At 39.7% G+C, this 17,507-nt stretch overlaps 1 protein-coding gene across 2 annotated transcripts in view; it reads left to right on the forward strand.

Annotated features, from left to right (window-relative positions):
* Positions 1–14,511, forward strand: part of ST8SIA6 (ST8 alpha-N-acetyl-neuraminide alpha-2,8-sialyltransferase 6) — a 47,021-nt gene extending 32,510 nt beyond the window's left edge. The window contains exons 8-9 of one of the 2 annotated variants that reach the window (XM_034067684.1): positions 745–1,217; positions 14,411–14,511. In XM_034067684.1, the coding sequence (XP_033923575.1) occupies positions 745–1,213 (469 nt within the window). In that variant the 3' untranslated portion in view covers positions 1,214–1,217; positions 14,411–14,511. Of the gene's footprint in view, positions 1–744; positions 1,218–6,183; positions 6,296–14,410 lie in introns of those variants that run through there. The other variant, XM_034067679.1, reaches the window with a different exon arrangement.
* Positions 14,512–17,507: the final 2,996 nt, after the last annotated feature.

The raw sequence follows: 17,507 nt of genomic DNA on the forward strand, positions 1-17,507 counted from the left end.
GGTTCACTCTTCAATGTTTGGGAGCATTGGAATTAGTTGTGAGAACTAAAGTCTCCTTGCTGGTTGTTGGGAACAGAAGCATCTGAGAATAAATCCTCTTAATTTGTGAAGTTAGATCTCTAACTCCATCTGCTCTCTTTGTAGTCAAAAGAGATAAATAGATATGCTTATATTTTCAGCTATTTTAAAAGTATATCAAAAGCAGTTAAGACTCTGTGAAACACTACTCTTAAACACTCCAAGACTGCTCATATGCATACTTACATGCATTTCCAAACAAGGCTGACACCCAGGTTTCGAAGAGAGGTTATTATATACCTCTTAATGTAAGAAACACATTTCACAAGCACATGTAGTACATATCATACTGTGCATAGTATAAAAATACATAGTGCATGTATTTTTAAACACAGGAAATAAAAATGCCAGGTTTTGGTGTTTGTTTGGGGTTTTTTTTTCCATTCTTCTTTGAAACTTCTTGAGTTGATAAATTCTGTAAGCAGGTCCTGGTCTTACTAGCAGTGAGTTTGATCTGCTTCACTAACTCCCATGTTGCCAGTTCAATCCTATGGAATGTGTTCTTATTATAAAATAAAGATAGATTTTCATAACTGCACATATGACAACATAGAACAGGTTGGTATAAATTGACTGTATAGCCAGGCTGAACTGGTGCAGCAGAGTTCATAACTCGTATGTGCAAGTGTTCCATTCAGTCTTTTCCTGAAATGTTGTACTTTGCAGATACAACAAACTGAATGAAAAGAAGGCTGAATTTCTGGAGAACATTGCGGTCTACGGAGATGCTTTGCTTTTATTGCCAGCATTTTCCTTCAGAAGCAACACAGCCACTTCTTTCAAAGTGTATCACACTCTGCAAGAGTTCAAAGCAACCCAAAGGGCAATATTTTTTCACCCCAGTTACCTGAAAAGTCTTGCCCAGTTCTGGAGAACTAAGGGTGTGAAAGCCTACCGGTTGTCATCTGGTTTTATGATCACTAGTGCTGCTCTTGAGCTCTGTGAGAATGTGAAGCTCTATGGTTTCTGGCCTTTCTCAAAATCCATGGAGAAGATGCCGATCAGCCACCACTATTATGACAACCAACTGCCTAAACCAGGTTTCCATGCAATGCCCAAAGAGTACAACCAGATTCTTCAGCTTCATGGCAAAGGCATTTTGAAGTTGCAGTTTGGTAAATGTGAATCAGACTAAAAAGGTAGGTCACATTCTTACCACATAAAATGTCTTTATTTAAGTAATGTGTCAAGGGAGACTTGCTTTGTGAACTGTGGTATGTTCTTCCTTAGGAAGACATTTCTACCTTACACTCAATGAAAGTTGTGTTTGTAAGTGAAAGGTCTAGAGTTTTCTGAATAAACACTACAGAGTAATGTTTTCTAATTGTAAACTTTAAGTAGGGAGCATGGTAAATACACATTGCCATTGTAATTCAGTCTTTTGGTACTGTTTCCTTATCTCAGATACGTGTCTCTAGCAACTTGTGTCTGGTTTGGGATCAGTTCCCATGAACCAGCCTCCTTTGTGAAATTGTTCTATTAAAGGCAATCACATACCATAATGTACAAGAGAAGACACCTAATCCTGGCACAGCCTTTCCAGATATATACAGAGGCCAGAGTAAGGATTAAGATTGCCCATGAAGGAGTACCATGCATATGCACCCTTGTTGCCTCTAGTTAGATAAAGATAAGTTTAGAGCAGTGTGCTCTCAGAGCCCTGGATGCACCACAGCTTGTGAACAGCAGTGAGGAAGCTGCCATACGCTGCAGCAGATCTTGCTGAGGATTTTACCTTAAGGCAGCTCAGCATCTGGAAGTTACAAATACAGAAAGAAGTGTCATTCCCTTTCCTCTCTTCTTTCTAACTGTCCCATCCTCCTTGGATCTCTATGTATTGCCTCAGAGAAAGGCAGCCCGGAGTCTGGACTCTGACCTTAAACCAGTTTACGGTGTATGGATTATAGATTACTTTGAAAATATTTGTCTGCATGTTTTCAGTCTTGATTTGCCCAGTTCACAAAATAAGATCAATTCGTATAAATACTTCCATCTTTGAAGCTAACTCAAATTCCAGCTCACAATACTGTTGTCAGATGTGCCTTTTACAAACTTGCATTTTTCCAGGGGATTCAAATTAGTGTAACAGTAAGTGTAATGTGTGGTAGAACTACCATTGTATGCAATATGCTTTAACTGGACTGATGTAATCTCACAACTCTATTACTCAAGTTAAATAAATGAAAATAGCATCGACTTGTTCAAGCCAGAAACTTTAAGTTGAAAAGCTTTTCTTCCGGCTATGTGAAATTTATTTGAAAGTCTCATTTGATGGTATTCAGAAAGCGTGCTATCAAAGATACATTCACACTTAGTTCATTGCCAGAGACCGCTAAGTTTTAAACTAGCAAATTGCTAGTACCAAGAAGGCACAGTTTTATTTAATTTCAGCTTTATTTGAAGAATAAACTGCTTTTATACATTATTAGAATGATATAAAATGGGTAAGAAGAGACCTTAAGAAGCAATCTAGTGAATCTGCTCTCCTAGTCTGTGACAGATTACCTAGGAGGAGGTGCATGTGTATGCAGTTTCACATGGCTAAGGTATGCTTTTTCACTTGCGAAAAGTTGCAGCGTACTGGAAAGGTTAAGAAATACATAATGCATTTTTTTCCTAGTAGCTAAGCTGTTTCTATCCTGCAGTTTCCATTGTATTTATTCTTCCTGTAATATAAATGGCTGGAGACATACCATGCAATTTTAATTGTAGTAACTGCACCAGCTAAGAAAATGAAAGGCAGCTCCTTAGGAATATTTAATCTAGGGAGAAGCAGATAGAAGCCACAAAAATGTTTAAGCATCTGTATGGGTTAATTAAATGTTGTCCATGCTTGACAGACTGAAAATCACTTCTGTTGCCAGATTTGCAAAAGAAAAAACCACCAGAAGGGTAAGATGTGCTGCCCTGATTTACATTTATACAAAGAAAAGTGAGTCCTTTAAAACCAAAGGAATTAAATGCTTTCAGTATGAGCTACCATTCTGCTACTATTATCAGCTATTAGAGATAATTGAAATTCTATAATGAGTATATTTTACTGAAGATGACCTTTTCCAAAAATTGAACAATCTCCTTGCTCTTTTCAATATCCCTTTTATGTTCTTCACTCTGCTTTGTGCTCTTCCCTGTTACTGGGTAGCTGAAGAAGATTCCTTACACCACTGGGTGCCCACAGAAGTCTCAGGCAGACCCATTAGTAAAACATGAACGTTTGGTGCTAGAAATAAAAAGTGAAGGAAGCTGCTTTGCTGCAAGGACCTATATTGCAAGCAGGTAGCACGTTCTGGAACATTGCAGGGAGAGCGTAACTGTATCCCAGTGAATCATTTTGGTAGTATTGCTCCTAAGCACCATCTTTGCCATTGTAAAGATGAACTTTTGGATGAGAGTCCAGTAGAGATGGTGCTGAACAACATGGGAACTCCATTTGCCTTCATATCAGCTTCTGCCCCTCTACAGTTAACGCTCAACAGGCATGTACATATCTCCTCCACTAAAGTAAATGCGTACCTATCACAGATGGTAACATGGAAAGTGAGACATCAGCAGAATCTTAAAATGTAATTAAAATAACGATCTTTATTATTTTTTATTACATTACCAAATCAGTTTTGCTATGGCCCTGCAGCTGAAGGAAGTCTTGTTTGAGCATTGGTTTAACCTGATAAGCCTGAAGGGCATGTCATTAGCTTCAAGTAAACATACATTCAAGGAGGGGATATGGCCTGACTCATATTTAAAAATAGATAGAAAAATCTGATTACACAAATTGTCAGATGATAAATTAATCCAACTGGCAAAAATTGGATTGCCCAGAAGCCTGGTTAAAGTGCAGGTTTTTCTGACCAAGAATACACCAAGTTTTCTGTTTGCTACAAAGAGACAGCAGGGGAGATGAGTATGTATTGTTTTGACATACAGCACAGTAACATTAAGCAGCTGCTCAAAGGAGTCAGTCAACAGAGAAAAAACAAACATGGAAAGGAAGAATGAAACTGAGATTCAGTGAGCATGGGAGAGAGACTAGTGTTCAATTGTCCAAGCAAAAGGACTGCAGGAGGGGAGGTTGAGCAGAGGTGTGCTGGTGGTTAAAGGAGTGAGAACTGCTGAACCTTCGACTGAGCGCGAGTGTATCTTATCTGGAAAGTAAAAATTGGGTCTGGGCTTTTTAATTCCAACCAGATGATTAAAAGCCATCTATTTCTGACACAGCAGCAGTGAAGCCCTCCACACAAGCTGGAGTTAGCATGGCAGCATCCTGTAAATCAGGGCGCTTCCTGCTTAATTCCTCAGGAATTAACATCAAAGAGAATAATTTTGTTCCAAACTCTATCAGCATGTTATCTTTTTTAATCTTGAAAGTAGCTGCAATCCAAATAAGTAATAAATACTGTTAGAAATAACCCATTTATAAATATAATTGTTATAAATAACCCATCTATTATAACAGTAGGATACCAACATGAGCTTAAGTTCTGCTGAAGTTCTTTCATGTTTCTGATGCCTCAGTGTAGCTGGAGAAACATGAACTGCCCCACAGTTAATTTTTAATTACCTTGAGAAAAATGATACCACATTTTAAAAATAAGGACACCTCTGGGTTCCTGTCAGGCAGCCAGATTTCAGCCTGTCCTTGACTTGGGCAAATATTATCCAGCAGGAAATTATTAGATGTATGCAACATTGAATGAAAGGTCTTCTTCTTTAGTGCCCATGCAGTATAGCTTTTAAGCATGTACTTTTGCCACTAATTTTAAGTGTGAAGAATAATGTCAGTAATGCAACAAGTTGTGTGTGATTTAGTTACAATCCACCAGAATAGAAAAATATAGATTAAAGCAAATTTGAATTTATATTTATTTTTTAATCAAATAAAACAGTCTTTAGAGATCTAGAAGGGTTTGGTTTTGGTTTGGTTTTCCACAGCAGAACTAGCCTGTTGAAGAAATGGAATAATTTCAATCGCTAGCTATTTCAAAATAAAGTAATGAATTTAAAACATATCCATAGATTAGCAGTGGATGTGTCCCATGAAGATATTGGTTAGACTCAGCCTTGGCTATTTTAGGAAGTCTTAAGGGGTAAGTGTGAACAGGGGGGTTTCTAATGAAGGAGTCCTTCTTTAGAAAGAGCGGACTTTCTAAAGAAAGTTAAATCAGGCACTAGCAGTCCAGTTTACCCAGGAGAATTCTGTGAGTCTGTGGTGCTGTATAATAAATGTCACAGACTCCCAGTCTGAAATAAGGATGAAAAAGCAGATGCAGAAGATGAAAGGCACATAGAAAAGACTAAGCTCTTAGTTTATTTTGAGTATAATAAGCTATTTTGCTGGTGTACAAGAAATATCAATAGCATATTTTACCCTTTTAATTCCAGGGTGATGATCCTAAGGAGACAATTTATGTGTATCTCAGCAGTTCAGTGTTGGATTTGAGCTGATGTGGTTTTGTGAGCATTAAGCTGCATTATTACAATAGAGAAACATTTTACACTTGGGGAGAAAACAGTGATTTTTTTTTCACACAGTGACTGCTACATTTCTGAATTTCAAGTAATCATTTTTTTTAAATACGAAATAACATTTGCTTGGGAAATTTTGAAACTCCTGCCTGTTGGTTTAACTGCACCAAAGCACAATCTCAGGATGGTGGCAATATGTGACCTTCAACATGTTCTGCTTCTTAAAGGATCATTAAAATATTTTGACATGAGATCTGTGGTTTTGTCAGTATCATGTAATACAGGCAATAGTCTCTGTACAGTAGCTGCATGAGTTGGTAGTGGAAATTTTCAATTAAGAACTTGATCCTATAAACACTAACATTTGCCTACATGAGAAAGGTGATGGGAAGAGAAGAGCTACAGTGGAGTAATTAATTCTGAGCCATGTCATTCTTAGTTTGTTCCAGGGTGCATAGATTTAAAAATCACCCAGGTTGGAGATAGTCAAGTTGTTTATGGGTTTTCATTTTGTGGGAAATAGATAATGCTGTGGCTTTAAGGGGATCACTCATATGGGTGATGTTAATTTGTGAACAAGCATTTGAAGGACCACAGCTGTATAATTGCTTTTAAATCCATCTTCTTGCTTGTGTTTCTAAGGTCCAGTTCAGCTGCAAATAAGAACAATGAACTAGGTTCCATGCTGCAACCCCCGGAGTCTTGGTAGGACATGACTTTGCACACGTTCCTGCAATCCCAGCTCTGTATCTTGGCTGACATATGAGATGGACCATTCATTAGAAAAATGATAGGTACCAAACCTATCATTTCTTCTATTGCTTTTTCACCAACCGTAGCTCTGACCAATATGTGACTGCAGATAGGGAAACTGCATTAAGCATTATTAGAAGAATGTTGCTTTTACAGTTGACCCCAAGTTCTTCTTCTATACCAGAACATATGAGAACAGACCCTACAGTCCCTGAATTTAAAACCCATGCAGTTCTTGTGCTTTAAGTTTCCAGATGGTCCAAGAATACCCGGGGAGCAACATCCTGTGACTAGGGAAAGTGAAATATCAGCCCAGTGGAAAGAATCACATTAACATTTACAGGAGCTACCATGAGCAGTTGTTGCCCTAGCTGTGGCTGCTTGTATGTTATTGCTGATACGTTTTCCTGCAGAAAAAAACAACCCCAACCAAATAAAAAAGTGTGATACCAGCTACTGTAACCTCCGTTTCAGTAGCTTTTCTGAGAGCCTTTTGAAAGATCAGTTCAAATACAGTGTCTTTCTTCTCCTTTTTACAGATACTGTCAGCTATTTTGTTTACTAAAACTCATTTTGCCACTGTAGCATTAATTCCCCAATCAACTGTTTTAAAGAGCATTGAATATTCCACTCATTGAGGATTATATCTGCAAAACGAAAATCCTACTTAAATGAATCAAACCTTATAAAATAAGGTTAAAAATGTTTTAAACTGATACTTCATAAGAGCATTTCTATGTTGTAATATTTTCAATCTTAACTTGCAGCAGTTTTATAATAACATAAATAGTCCTGAAAGTTTTAGAATCAATCAGTATGGGTGCAGGTGTCTTAGTTGAGACACATTCAGCATCATGATCCATTTCCAAGGTAATGATATCAGAATCCAAAACTACTCCTACGTAAGAAGTGTCCGTAATTCCTGGCTGTAAACACCAGCAATAAAGTAAATATTTTAAAATAAGGTTTTTAAAAAGTAGATGGTGCTTTGGGGCATTGAATGACACTGCTAATACATGAGTGGACCTCTGAATATCAGTAGGGCTTTTAACGAAAACAAAGTCGATGAATACATCTGTGTTACCAGCTGGTGACTGAAAGAGGCGAGCACAAGGGTTTGATTTACTGTGATCTGTTATGGTTCCAGCACCACACGTCCACATTTTATCTTCACCAGCAGTGAAATCTGTGGCAGTTTCTGGCCATAGACATCTGCTGCTCATGTGCAGAGAGCTGGCTGCTGCAAAACCCTGCATCTATGTTGTGAGTGATTAGGGGTGATTGCCTACTGCAAGTCCTAGTTGTGGATCAAAAATAAATATGCTCCCAGAAGATCTCCTCCTCTACCACAGGATACCTATCAGTCATATAGGCTATCCCAGATTGTTGGTAGCTGGAAGCTGTGCAATGCGACATAGTTGTTCTTTGGGTGCTGCAAACAGGTTGAGGAGAACCATGTCCTATTTTATCCAGAGAGACAAAGATGCACCTCTATCTAGGCAAGGACTGTGACTTGTTCCAGTCTAGCACAGTGCAATGAGATGGCTGTGTGGAAGCTACATGGTTTGATTTGGAAAAATTCGTACATCTTTTAGAGACTGAGGATCCTTTGTTGTATCCAGAACAATAGCAAGTGCTTTGTGTGCACGTAGAGATGATGAAAAGGGTAGCATTCGTTGCTCAGATTAAATTCAATGGGCTACTCAGTGGCTGAAGTGGCAAAACCTGTTTGTGTGTAAGCAGAAGTTGGAGAGAGGAGAAAATAAAATATATTTGCAATGGAGAAGCAACTTCTTCCAATACCATTTGTTAGTTTTGAGCGTATTCCATTATCTCAGTGAATAAATGTATATGGCGTAGCATGACACATCATGAAGTCGTTGTGTGTCTGGACCATTTCTGTGCATCCATGTTATTTATAACATACATGTGCTAGTTACTGGAAAGATTGTTGGAGTACATTTAAAAAGAGATTTAGCTAAAGGAGAAAACTAATCTAGTTTCCTTAACAGAAAGAGGTCTTAATTGAAGGAGTGTGATGTAGCACTCACAAGAGAGCAAATGGAAAGCTCTGTAGCATGGACAGACACTATGACTTTTTAGTGCTATTTAAACTTGTCATTGACCTGAAGACCTGAATCTCTGTGCTCTCAGAGCTCTCAGTGATTTGTGTGGTGCACAAGGCTAACAAGAAATGCATGGAGGAATTGTTAACATTTCCTACCCTTTCCCACAAATACTCTTAATTCCTCATAAACTTAAAATATGCTCTATTAGACTTTAAATTAAGAACCTGTTTTTAATGTAGCTTTCTCGGGCCTTGTTCCAGACATGAAGTTCCAATTAGATGCTAGTTGCATCCACACTCCACAGGAGTGCAGACCTTGTACTGGGCTTTATTACAGCTATTTCTGCTGTGTGCTTGGTGGCTAGGTCGTGTTAATTTGTGCACAGACCAGGCAACCTAATAGTGGTGTTTCTGTGTGACAGGTTATAGTGACATTGATCAAGACTTAGTGAAGTACACTCACTGTGGGAAAGAGTCTTTTTCCAGGTACCTAAATAAATTCTTTATTTCACATCTATGATTTTTCATTGATTTTACATCTGTGCCAAGTTAATGATGAGTAAATGGATCTTGAATGTTTATGACACTTGCAAGACTCAGCCAAGTGCAGCTTTCATGAAGGATTCATGACCAAAAGTTAGGAAGAGCCTTTCAGTTCCCTCTGCTTCACAGGAGGAATAATAATTTTAGGGTTTGTGGGCCTCCAATCTGTCACATGCTGTGGAAAGAATATTGAGATTAAATAGTTTTCTAAAGATAGAAACATTGACAACATGCTAATAGTTCCAGTGTACCTTTGCAGAGGCTGGCAGTGTCCTTGCACATGACTGCTTTACAGCATCGTTAGATTAAAACCTCCTTGGCTGCTTTTATTCGTTTTTTCTCCTCTGAATCTTTAATCTTGTATCTTCCTTTAGGACATAGTGCTGCCTCAAGCTGGTTATTTCTCTTCCCTCCATAGGGCGTTATGTAGTCCTGTTTAGTGTTTGTTAGGGAGTTTGTATGGCTATGAATCAAATGCTGCTATGCTTGCAGCATAGTAAAGCATACTTTAAATGATTCGGTTTACAGCTCAAGGAAGGCACAGCATGGTGAGATATTCACATTGCATAACTGGAAGTGCTAAAATTGGGCTGTATCTCCACAGTGGCTTTAGCTGTAATGGCTGGCTCACAGTCCACTCCTCGTTCTTGCACTGCACCACTTCCTTCATGCTGTCTTTGGCTCCTGTCTGATCCTGCACTGAGTTGTTTTGGCACACTGAGCTGGAAAAAAACTGGCATGGTGAAAAATTGGTTTGTGCCAGCAGAGCCAAGGGAATTTCAGAGTCAAAGCCAAGGAGGTGGTGAGATCATGCAGGTAGGGCTGTACTGACATACTTAGGGGTCATTTGTTATCTGACAGCTCTTGGATAGGCCCAATGGTCCCCTGAAACCTTGGTCAAGTCCAGGTGGTTTCATCTCTGGGGAGAGAAGAGTTCCTGCAAGGGGAAATCACATCATGGTGGCTGCTCTTGTGGGCATGAGCCCGTCTCTCCCTGTGGTGACAGAAACCAGTTAGGAACTCTATGTACCTACACTGTTGATGATTGCTCCCTCTTCTCTCTTTCCCATTACAGTTATTTTAACAAGATGTTCACCACCAGCAGGTTCAGAAATTGCTGTAAAAAAAAAAAACCTTTTGTCTGTAAATATTCTCAGTCCACTGACAGTAAACTTGCATACACCTGCTCACTGTTCAGCATGCCTATGCTTTCAGTCCGCTAATCCCAGCATGTCCAACAGTATCTGCAGAGAACAGAGCTGTGCAGTGTCTGGTGGTTTTGCAACCAGTTAATCTCACTTGCATTCTCTTTGCTTTGTACAGTAGTGAGATTTCTGATATATTGCCATGCTTGAGTCAGGGTGAAATTCTCTGTCCTGTGTGATGCAGGAAAATAAACCAAATCATTTAGGTTGCCTGGCACCTTCTGTGGCCTCCACAAGTTACTAGGAAAATATTCCTGTTGTTATGTATTATTTGATTTTATCTAGTGCAGGTGTCTGGATTGGTTAAGTAGGCTGTGTTAATTGATCACTTAGACCTTAAGCCTGCACAGACTATGATGAAGCTACAGCCTGATTTGTCAGTCTAGGTTTAAAACCCCTAGATTTGACCTGGAGATCTTTCTCTGTCCTGTCATTCACTCTCACGTGACAAATCTGTGGAGTGAGATCCTGAACATCCGTGCAGTAGCCTCTCCAGAGACTCTCAGGTCCACAAAGCACACATCCACTTATATATATATAGGAGTCTGTGAGAGTTCAAGCCCAAAGAATATTCTGGCAAGTGCTTTATTCTGAAAGAGCTTTATTTCAGACAGCTGATAGCCACTTGTTGCACGCTCTGGAGCAGCAGACTTTGTATACAAGGAGTTGTTAGTTAATATATATATTCATGGCTAGGTAATCCTTCATCTTGTGGTACTTCAGCGGCTGATCTCTTTCATCTCTAGGTCTGCTAGCCAGGGGATATGTATTTACACATATATACATATATATATGTATTTACACATATAAAGCCTGGCCCTCTTGATTTGAATTCAGTCATTTCAGGCAGGAACATCATCCTTCTCTGCATTTCTGGACAGACAAGTTCCAAAGGCTGCTGATCTCTCAGGGTACTGTGGAAAAATCATTTTGGCCTTTCAGCCACAGCACAAATGACTGGGCAGATTTGGATCTATTAAGCTTTGTTCCAGATTTTCATAAAGTATTTCTTAATTGGCCCTAAATTATCATACTGGTCTAGTAGAGCATGACACAAACTGCAGCATGCCACTAAACAAAGGAACTATTGCAGTTACTTAGTGGTCTCCTTTCATAAAGTAGCATTTCAGAATACTTCCTACCAGGGGAATACGGGCTCACCCGGGGAATGACCCTGGGGCCAGCTGGGGTAGCAGCCTGTCAGTAGGCTCTCAGTGTCCAGCAAGTTCAAGCATTATGACAAGAGCTTAACGCAATGGGAGTACAGCAGCTTGGGGTGTCTGTAGACTGAGGAGTAAACTTCATACTGTGATGTGTAGCTGGCTGAGCTCACATTCCTCTGTGTGTGACCAATAACAGCCCTTTGGTGGTGGGTGTTGGCAAATAGTGGTTTAAGGATTAAAACAGCCTAGCTGTTAAATACAAGGAGTGACAACCTCATGTCATCAGGTAAAGAGTCACATCTGTGTTTTGCTAAATCCTGACAGAGCTTCAGCAATACATTGGTGTTTGTTGCTGCACCTAGTACTGCTGTGCCCTGTCTTCTTTTTTATTCCTGCTTTCTCCAGTGAGGGAGAAAACTTAATTGCATGGTGGAAGTATTTAATGATACCACCATGAATTCATGGTATCATAGCAAGATGCCATTAGAATGAATCATGCTCATGGTTGTGACAGGAGAGTCTAGTCTAAGACAGTATTGCTGGTTTTAAATTCCTCACTATCCACTTTAGTCCCTGACAAGAGGAGATTCTTCACAGCAAGTCTGTAGTTCAACAACCTGCTGGGCTTCTCAGCTCTTGGCTTGGCTGTGAGCTGAGTCCTTAAGAACACCTCCTTGGTGTATTTATTGGAAGTGCTTATGGTACAAACCCAGTCTTAAATTCTCGTGAAACAGAAGTTCAGCAGCTGCCATTTCAGCATGTTTCATATGCACATTTTATATAGTAGCTTCATATATATTCTTTATGTTGATTTTTTTTAGATTCTAATTAAAATTATTTAAAATGTTCATATTTTATGCTACCAGAATGAACTGTGGGGGAAGTTACATAATGTCACCTAAAAAACCAGTGATACAACCCAAAATCATTTTTAAGGGTATCATCTGAATGATTTGTTGATGGGTACTTTTGTATCAAATTTGTCATCTGTCAAAATGTATCTAAAATGTAATTTAGACATTTGATTCTTAGATGAGCCTTTCTAAGGTGGGTCTAAGAGGCCACATCTGCTTCTGATTTACTTGCAGACCTGCAAGCGAGAAAGTGGGAGAATGGAGAGGTCCTACACAGGGCTGCTCCTAAATGATGGCAAATGCATGGTTTTATTTCAAACTGTTCCATGTGCCAGAAATGTATTTCCATGAAGTTTCCATGATAGCTTTTGCCCAGAGGTTTCGTTGTCTCTTAAAATGCTTGCATTAATCTTGGTTCCATTCTTTTCAATTCAATTGTGGAAGCAGAGCTTATCCCCCCTTGGAGCTGGTATAATTGTGCTCCTCCACATGCGCCAGGCTCTGTGTGAAGCTGCTAGTGTAGGCTCTGCTACTGCTGTTCCCAAAAGGTTCTCTCAGATTCTCTCAATGCTGAACTTATTTATGTTTTCAGATGTGAACTCGATATTGTCTGAGTAGAATGTGTGTAGTGTAACATAGAAGTGTCTGCGCAAGATTTAGGAGGAGGCACGGAAAGCCCCTCAAGCGTGTGTGTGCTTTATTACAGAAAATCAAGATGAATTTGTAGTGTTGAGTCATCTGTTCCGGCTGATTTAATTTGTATTTTGTTTTCATGTTTTAAGTGCCTAATGATTTTTTGGTCAAGGAGGTAATGGTTTCACTGTTTTAACATGTACTTAGAATTCTGCACTTGTTACCTGTTCTGTAATAGAATATTTTTGCAGTTTCTGTTTGGAAATAAAGACTTATTAGGCATAATTGTGATTTATTTTCTTCTTTTTTGAATTCCTGAGACTTAACAATCAGAAACATGGCTTCTGAGGCACAGCACTGTAGAAAATGCATTAGTCTGATTCCTTTACAGCAGTGCTTGCAACTGACAATAGAAGTATGGATGCTTCCTTAAAATTGTACAAGGGAAAAAGAAAGCTGTGCTTAAAACAGGTATGGGGGAGGTGTGCATGTATAAATATGTATTGCTTAAACAATACTTTCATGTAATTGCAGTCTTTTCTGTTCCACACAGTTAACTGTCTTCTTTTGTTACTCTTAATGATTTCAAATAATTTTTGAATTATTTGTTGAAGACAAATCAAACAAGGAAAAGAAGCAAACAATAAAAATAGGTATTAAATTCAGAAAAACATCTCTAAAAATAGCTGAATACTTTGAAAGCAGTGATTAACTGAAAATAGTAAACCAGTGATACAGAAGTTTTTCATACAAACACTGACCCTGGATACATGTCTAGTAGATGTGTATCTAGTAGAGCTCTGGACATGTTTTAGTGGATCATATGGATTTTTTCTTAGTACAGGTTTTGGTCACATACACAGATACTTGCAGTGAACAGGTTTCAAACAGATGAATTTCAGAGAAATTTTCCCTCAAAGTGTTTAGCCTTGTCCAGAAGGCAGCCGTCTAGCTTCTGTGCTGCTTACAGTGACTTCTCCAAATAGAACTTGACTGTCTCCTCCAATCAGGGCAAACAAGTACTTGCAGCTGTTTTATGATGTGGACTATTATCCTTTAGGGCCCTCTAGGGACTGAACTGCAATTGCCAAATTTTATTACAGCCAGAACAGAGGATTAGAACTGAAAGGTTTTATTTGGCCTCACGGACAAACAAGTGACTTCTGCCCAAAGATTAAGATCTGGATCTCTGTGGCCTCCCTTCTTCCCGTATAGTATGAGTCTTTCATAGATGATCAAAACCAAGGATTTTCTTTTGTTTGTTGTGCTGACAGCTGGAATTGCATATGAGTGATGCAGATGCAAATGTGTCCTCATAATCAGAGCAGTTTCTAAAGCAGAAGTGTGATTTCTGCTGTGGAAAGGAAGTGTCTTTGAATAAGATTAAGCATCTCAAATATTTAGCTGATAAACAGCTAAATGTTGAAGGAGCAGCACTGGCTGATGATTAGGGCTGCTTGGTCCAGGTACAGGATGAGTGCTGCTCCAGACAAAGCATTGCTTTTCCTCATCCCCTGCTTGGAAGGGGAGGAGTCTGGGAAAAGCTGTCTGGACAAGAGGAGAGCAGAAGGGTTATGCATTGAAGTTATACTTGTCAAACAGCTGTGGTACCTCTGATCTCACTAAGCACAAACCTTTCTCCTGAGGCAGAGCATCTCCCATGAAGATGGCACTCCTGCTGTGTGAAACACATGGCCGTTGCTGTTAGAAGGGCTTAAGAAGGAATTTTACCAGGAGCAACAAGATTGTCCAAGGCCAGGTTAGGTTTCCTCCTGCCTCAAAATGCTGTTAGGCAAAAAGCGTCATGTGAAGATCATACAACAGATGGACATTGGGTTCATCCAGGAGAAAAGAACAGACAAAGCCTGTTCCACAAGCTGACAGCCATGGCAGTGGGCGAGGGGAGCTGGGGTCATGGCTTCAGCCACATGGGCTGAGGAGGTTCATCAGCTCTTTAAAAAGAGAGGGGAGAGAGACCACCTTCTCCTCAAGGATCACAGGGTACCCATGCTCTGGTGTCTGGATGTGTCTGATGCTTGAGATGCATGTCTCAGTTTTAGCTTGTCTCTTCCATCCTGTATCAAGTGTCTGCTTCATCCTCACTCTGTGGCCAGAGCCAATTAATAGCGAATAGGAATGGTGAAGTTTCACGGCCTGTGCAGACTGATAGATTAAACCATCTGCTTAATGGAGACACCATAATAAAAGTATTAGCTTTTAAGTATATAAATGCAGATGAAACTCTTTTATCATGTAAGTGAGAAAAGAGAGAGCACAGCAAGCACTGAATTTAAGCTGCTGTCTGGTTTCCACAGCACAGGTAAACAAAGCTGAACTGGTGCAGAATCTCATGTGCTGCCACTCTCAATGGAGGAAGAAATGCTGGATGTGCTGGGAAAAAAAATATAAATATTAGAAATGGGATAACTTTCATCTTCAAAATTACTTTGTTAGGTATTTTGAGAGACTTTTATGGGGAAACCAATCTGTTCGATTGAATTCTAAGTGCAGTGCTGCTTGTGTAACTCCAAACCTGCAGGGACATGACTTCTTTTTGTTTAGCTTTTATTCTGCTCTGTGAGGACAATAATTACTCTTGTATTATGTGTGGAGTTTTAACAGCATAAAAACACCCAGTAACAACCTTTCAGTTTGAACTGCCTCTCTAGAACAATTCTTTGCCTTCAACAACGTGCACTGTGCAAAACCTGCCATGAACCCAGGAGCAGGCTGAAGACCCATTTTCTCTGCTCAGGCATAGCTCCTGCCTGCTGGCTGCCACCAACTCCCACCAGACCCCCCCAGCAGCTGGGTGCCTAGGACTCCTGCCAGGCAATTGGGAACCGTGGGTCTGAATCACCTACAGGAGAGGAAGGAGTTGAGCTCAGTGGTTTGCTGCCTTGGTAATGTCCTTGGCAGCAGAATGAAATAGCCTGTAACTCATCTCACCAACCAGTCTCCAATTCAAGGTAGGGCGATTTGTATTATGAAGTAGCACAGGATGCTACTTCATAGTCAGGGTGACTACTTCACGTATAAATTTCTCCATCATGAATACCTAAACTTACTAGGTCAGTTCCATCATTCCTGTTCTACCCTTTCTCTATCTACACTGAAAGTTTTGTAACAGTGTGTTAATCATAGAGCTCTGAACTCTGTTGGCCCTATTCCCTCTGCTATAATATGGATAATAATTTCTAGGATGAAATCTCTTTTTCTGAATATATTTAACATCTTTCAGAAGAGTCTAAAATAGAAACTCTGAGAACATTAACTTAGAGCACTTTTCAAGTTCATCTTACTTGCAGTCCATTTAAGTGAAGTGACAACTGAGGTGTGACATGAAGTAATTATACTGATTGTGTTGTATGTGCTCCACAGGAGCTAAATGATTTGCTGAGGATATTAATTTCAAAAGCCAGACAGCAAGAGATCAGCTGAGATGGAAGATCACTGCAAAGTGACCTCAGACCATGGGAAAAGAAAAAGAAGAGTTGGGGATGTGGGCCAGCACAGGAGTTCAGTGCTGTGTAGTCTAGCAGTGAACTGAAGTAGATGCATTTTGGCACCAAAGGTGGTCTCCATGTAACTGAATACAGATGTCATCACTGTAGTTCAAAGTCATCACTGTAAGTTCCCTTTATAGTCTGTGGAGAGAAGTGGAGAATAATTAATCTGGCTTATTTTTGGTAACCTACATTAGGATGTGATATATTATGCCATAGATTCCTTGGTTTATAGAGAGTGTGGGACGAGTAGCTGGGCCATGGTGTCTGTAGTTCAGTGCTCCACCATAAGGGACAGTGTTGGTGAAAGACAAGTGCAACCTCAGACGGAGCTACCATTTACCTTATCCATAGAAAGTCGTGGACTTGTCTATGGCATGATCATTACGCCTGGGATATTACACTTCATGACTAGGGGAACAGTAGCTAAGTAGCAGACTATCACTTAGAGATAGCATAGAATGAGATCAGGTTGATAAGGATTCTCTGGCATAATCTGTCCCTTTGCAAATAACAGACATAGCAAACTTTGTTTATTTGATCTCTGAACAATTTTCACAGTCACAAGAAATTAATCAGAATGTAAAAGCTCTGTTGAAATCAGTACTGGATTTGTGTACTTGAACTGTTGCTCAGCCCTGAATAGATATATTAAAAGTAGCTTAATCTCATTGGTTTTAGCTTAGTTCTGCGGTCTAGCAGTGCAAGTAAAACTGCTTTCACTTAGGGATTGTCACTACTTTGCTTGGATAAGTTCATTAGCAAGACATAAAGTAACTGTGAGTCTGAGGGGCTTTGGGATCCATGGGCTAGATCTTAATGAGAGAACAAAAATTGGAGGAAAGTAATCGCCAGTACTCAGTGTAATACAACACTAATGAAGAGGATGTCATGAAGCTTGACAGGGCAGCATATCCTTGAATCTAGATATCCATGCTCACAGAAAGAGTTAGGCAGTAGCAAGAGCATAATCCTGTGCTAACAAGGACCTCTACACTCAATCTATTCCACATGGCTTCATCTGCCATTTGCCAGAAAAAAAAATGACAAACTACTTCAATTTCACTGAAGTGATGACTTTTGACCAAGACACAATGTTTTGGCACATCCACACAAAAACAAAAGTCTGTAATCATCATGGTCATCGCAGCTACTGACTCATAGACTTCATGGACAAACACAGTCACTGAACTGAAGGCCCTCAGCTTCTGAGCACTTCTAAGGATCCCTGGTCCCTTGTG

This window comes from Melopsittacus undulatus, chromosome 1 (genome assembly GCF_012275295.1).
Source record: "Melopsittacus undulatus isolate bMelUnd1 chromosome 1, bMelUnd1.mat.Z, whole genome shotgun sequence".
Lineage (NCBI taxonomy): Eukaryota > Metazoa > Chordata > Aves > Psittaciformes > Psittaculidae > Melopsittacus > Melopsittacus undulatus.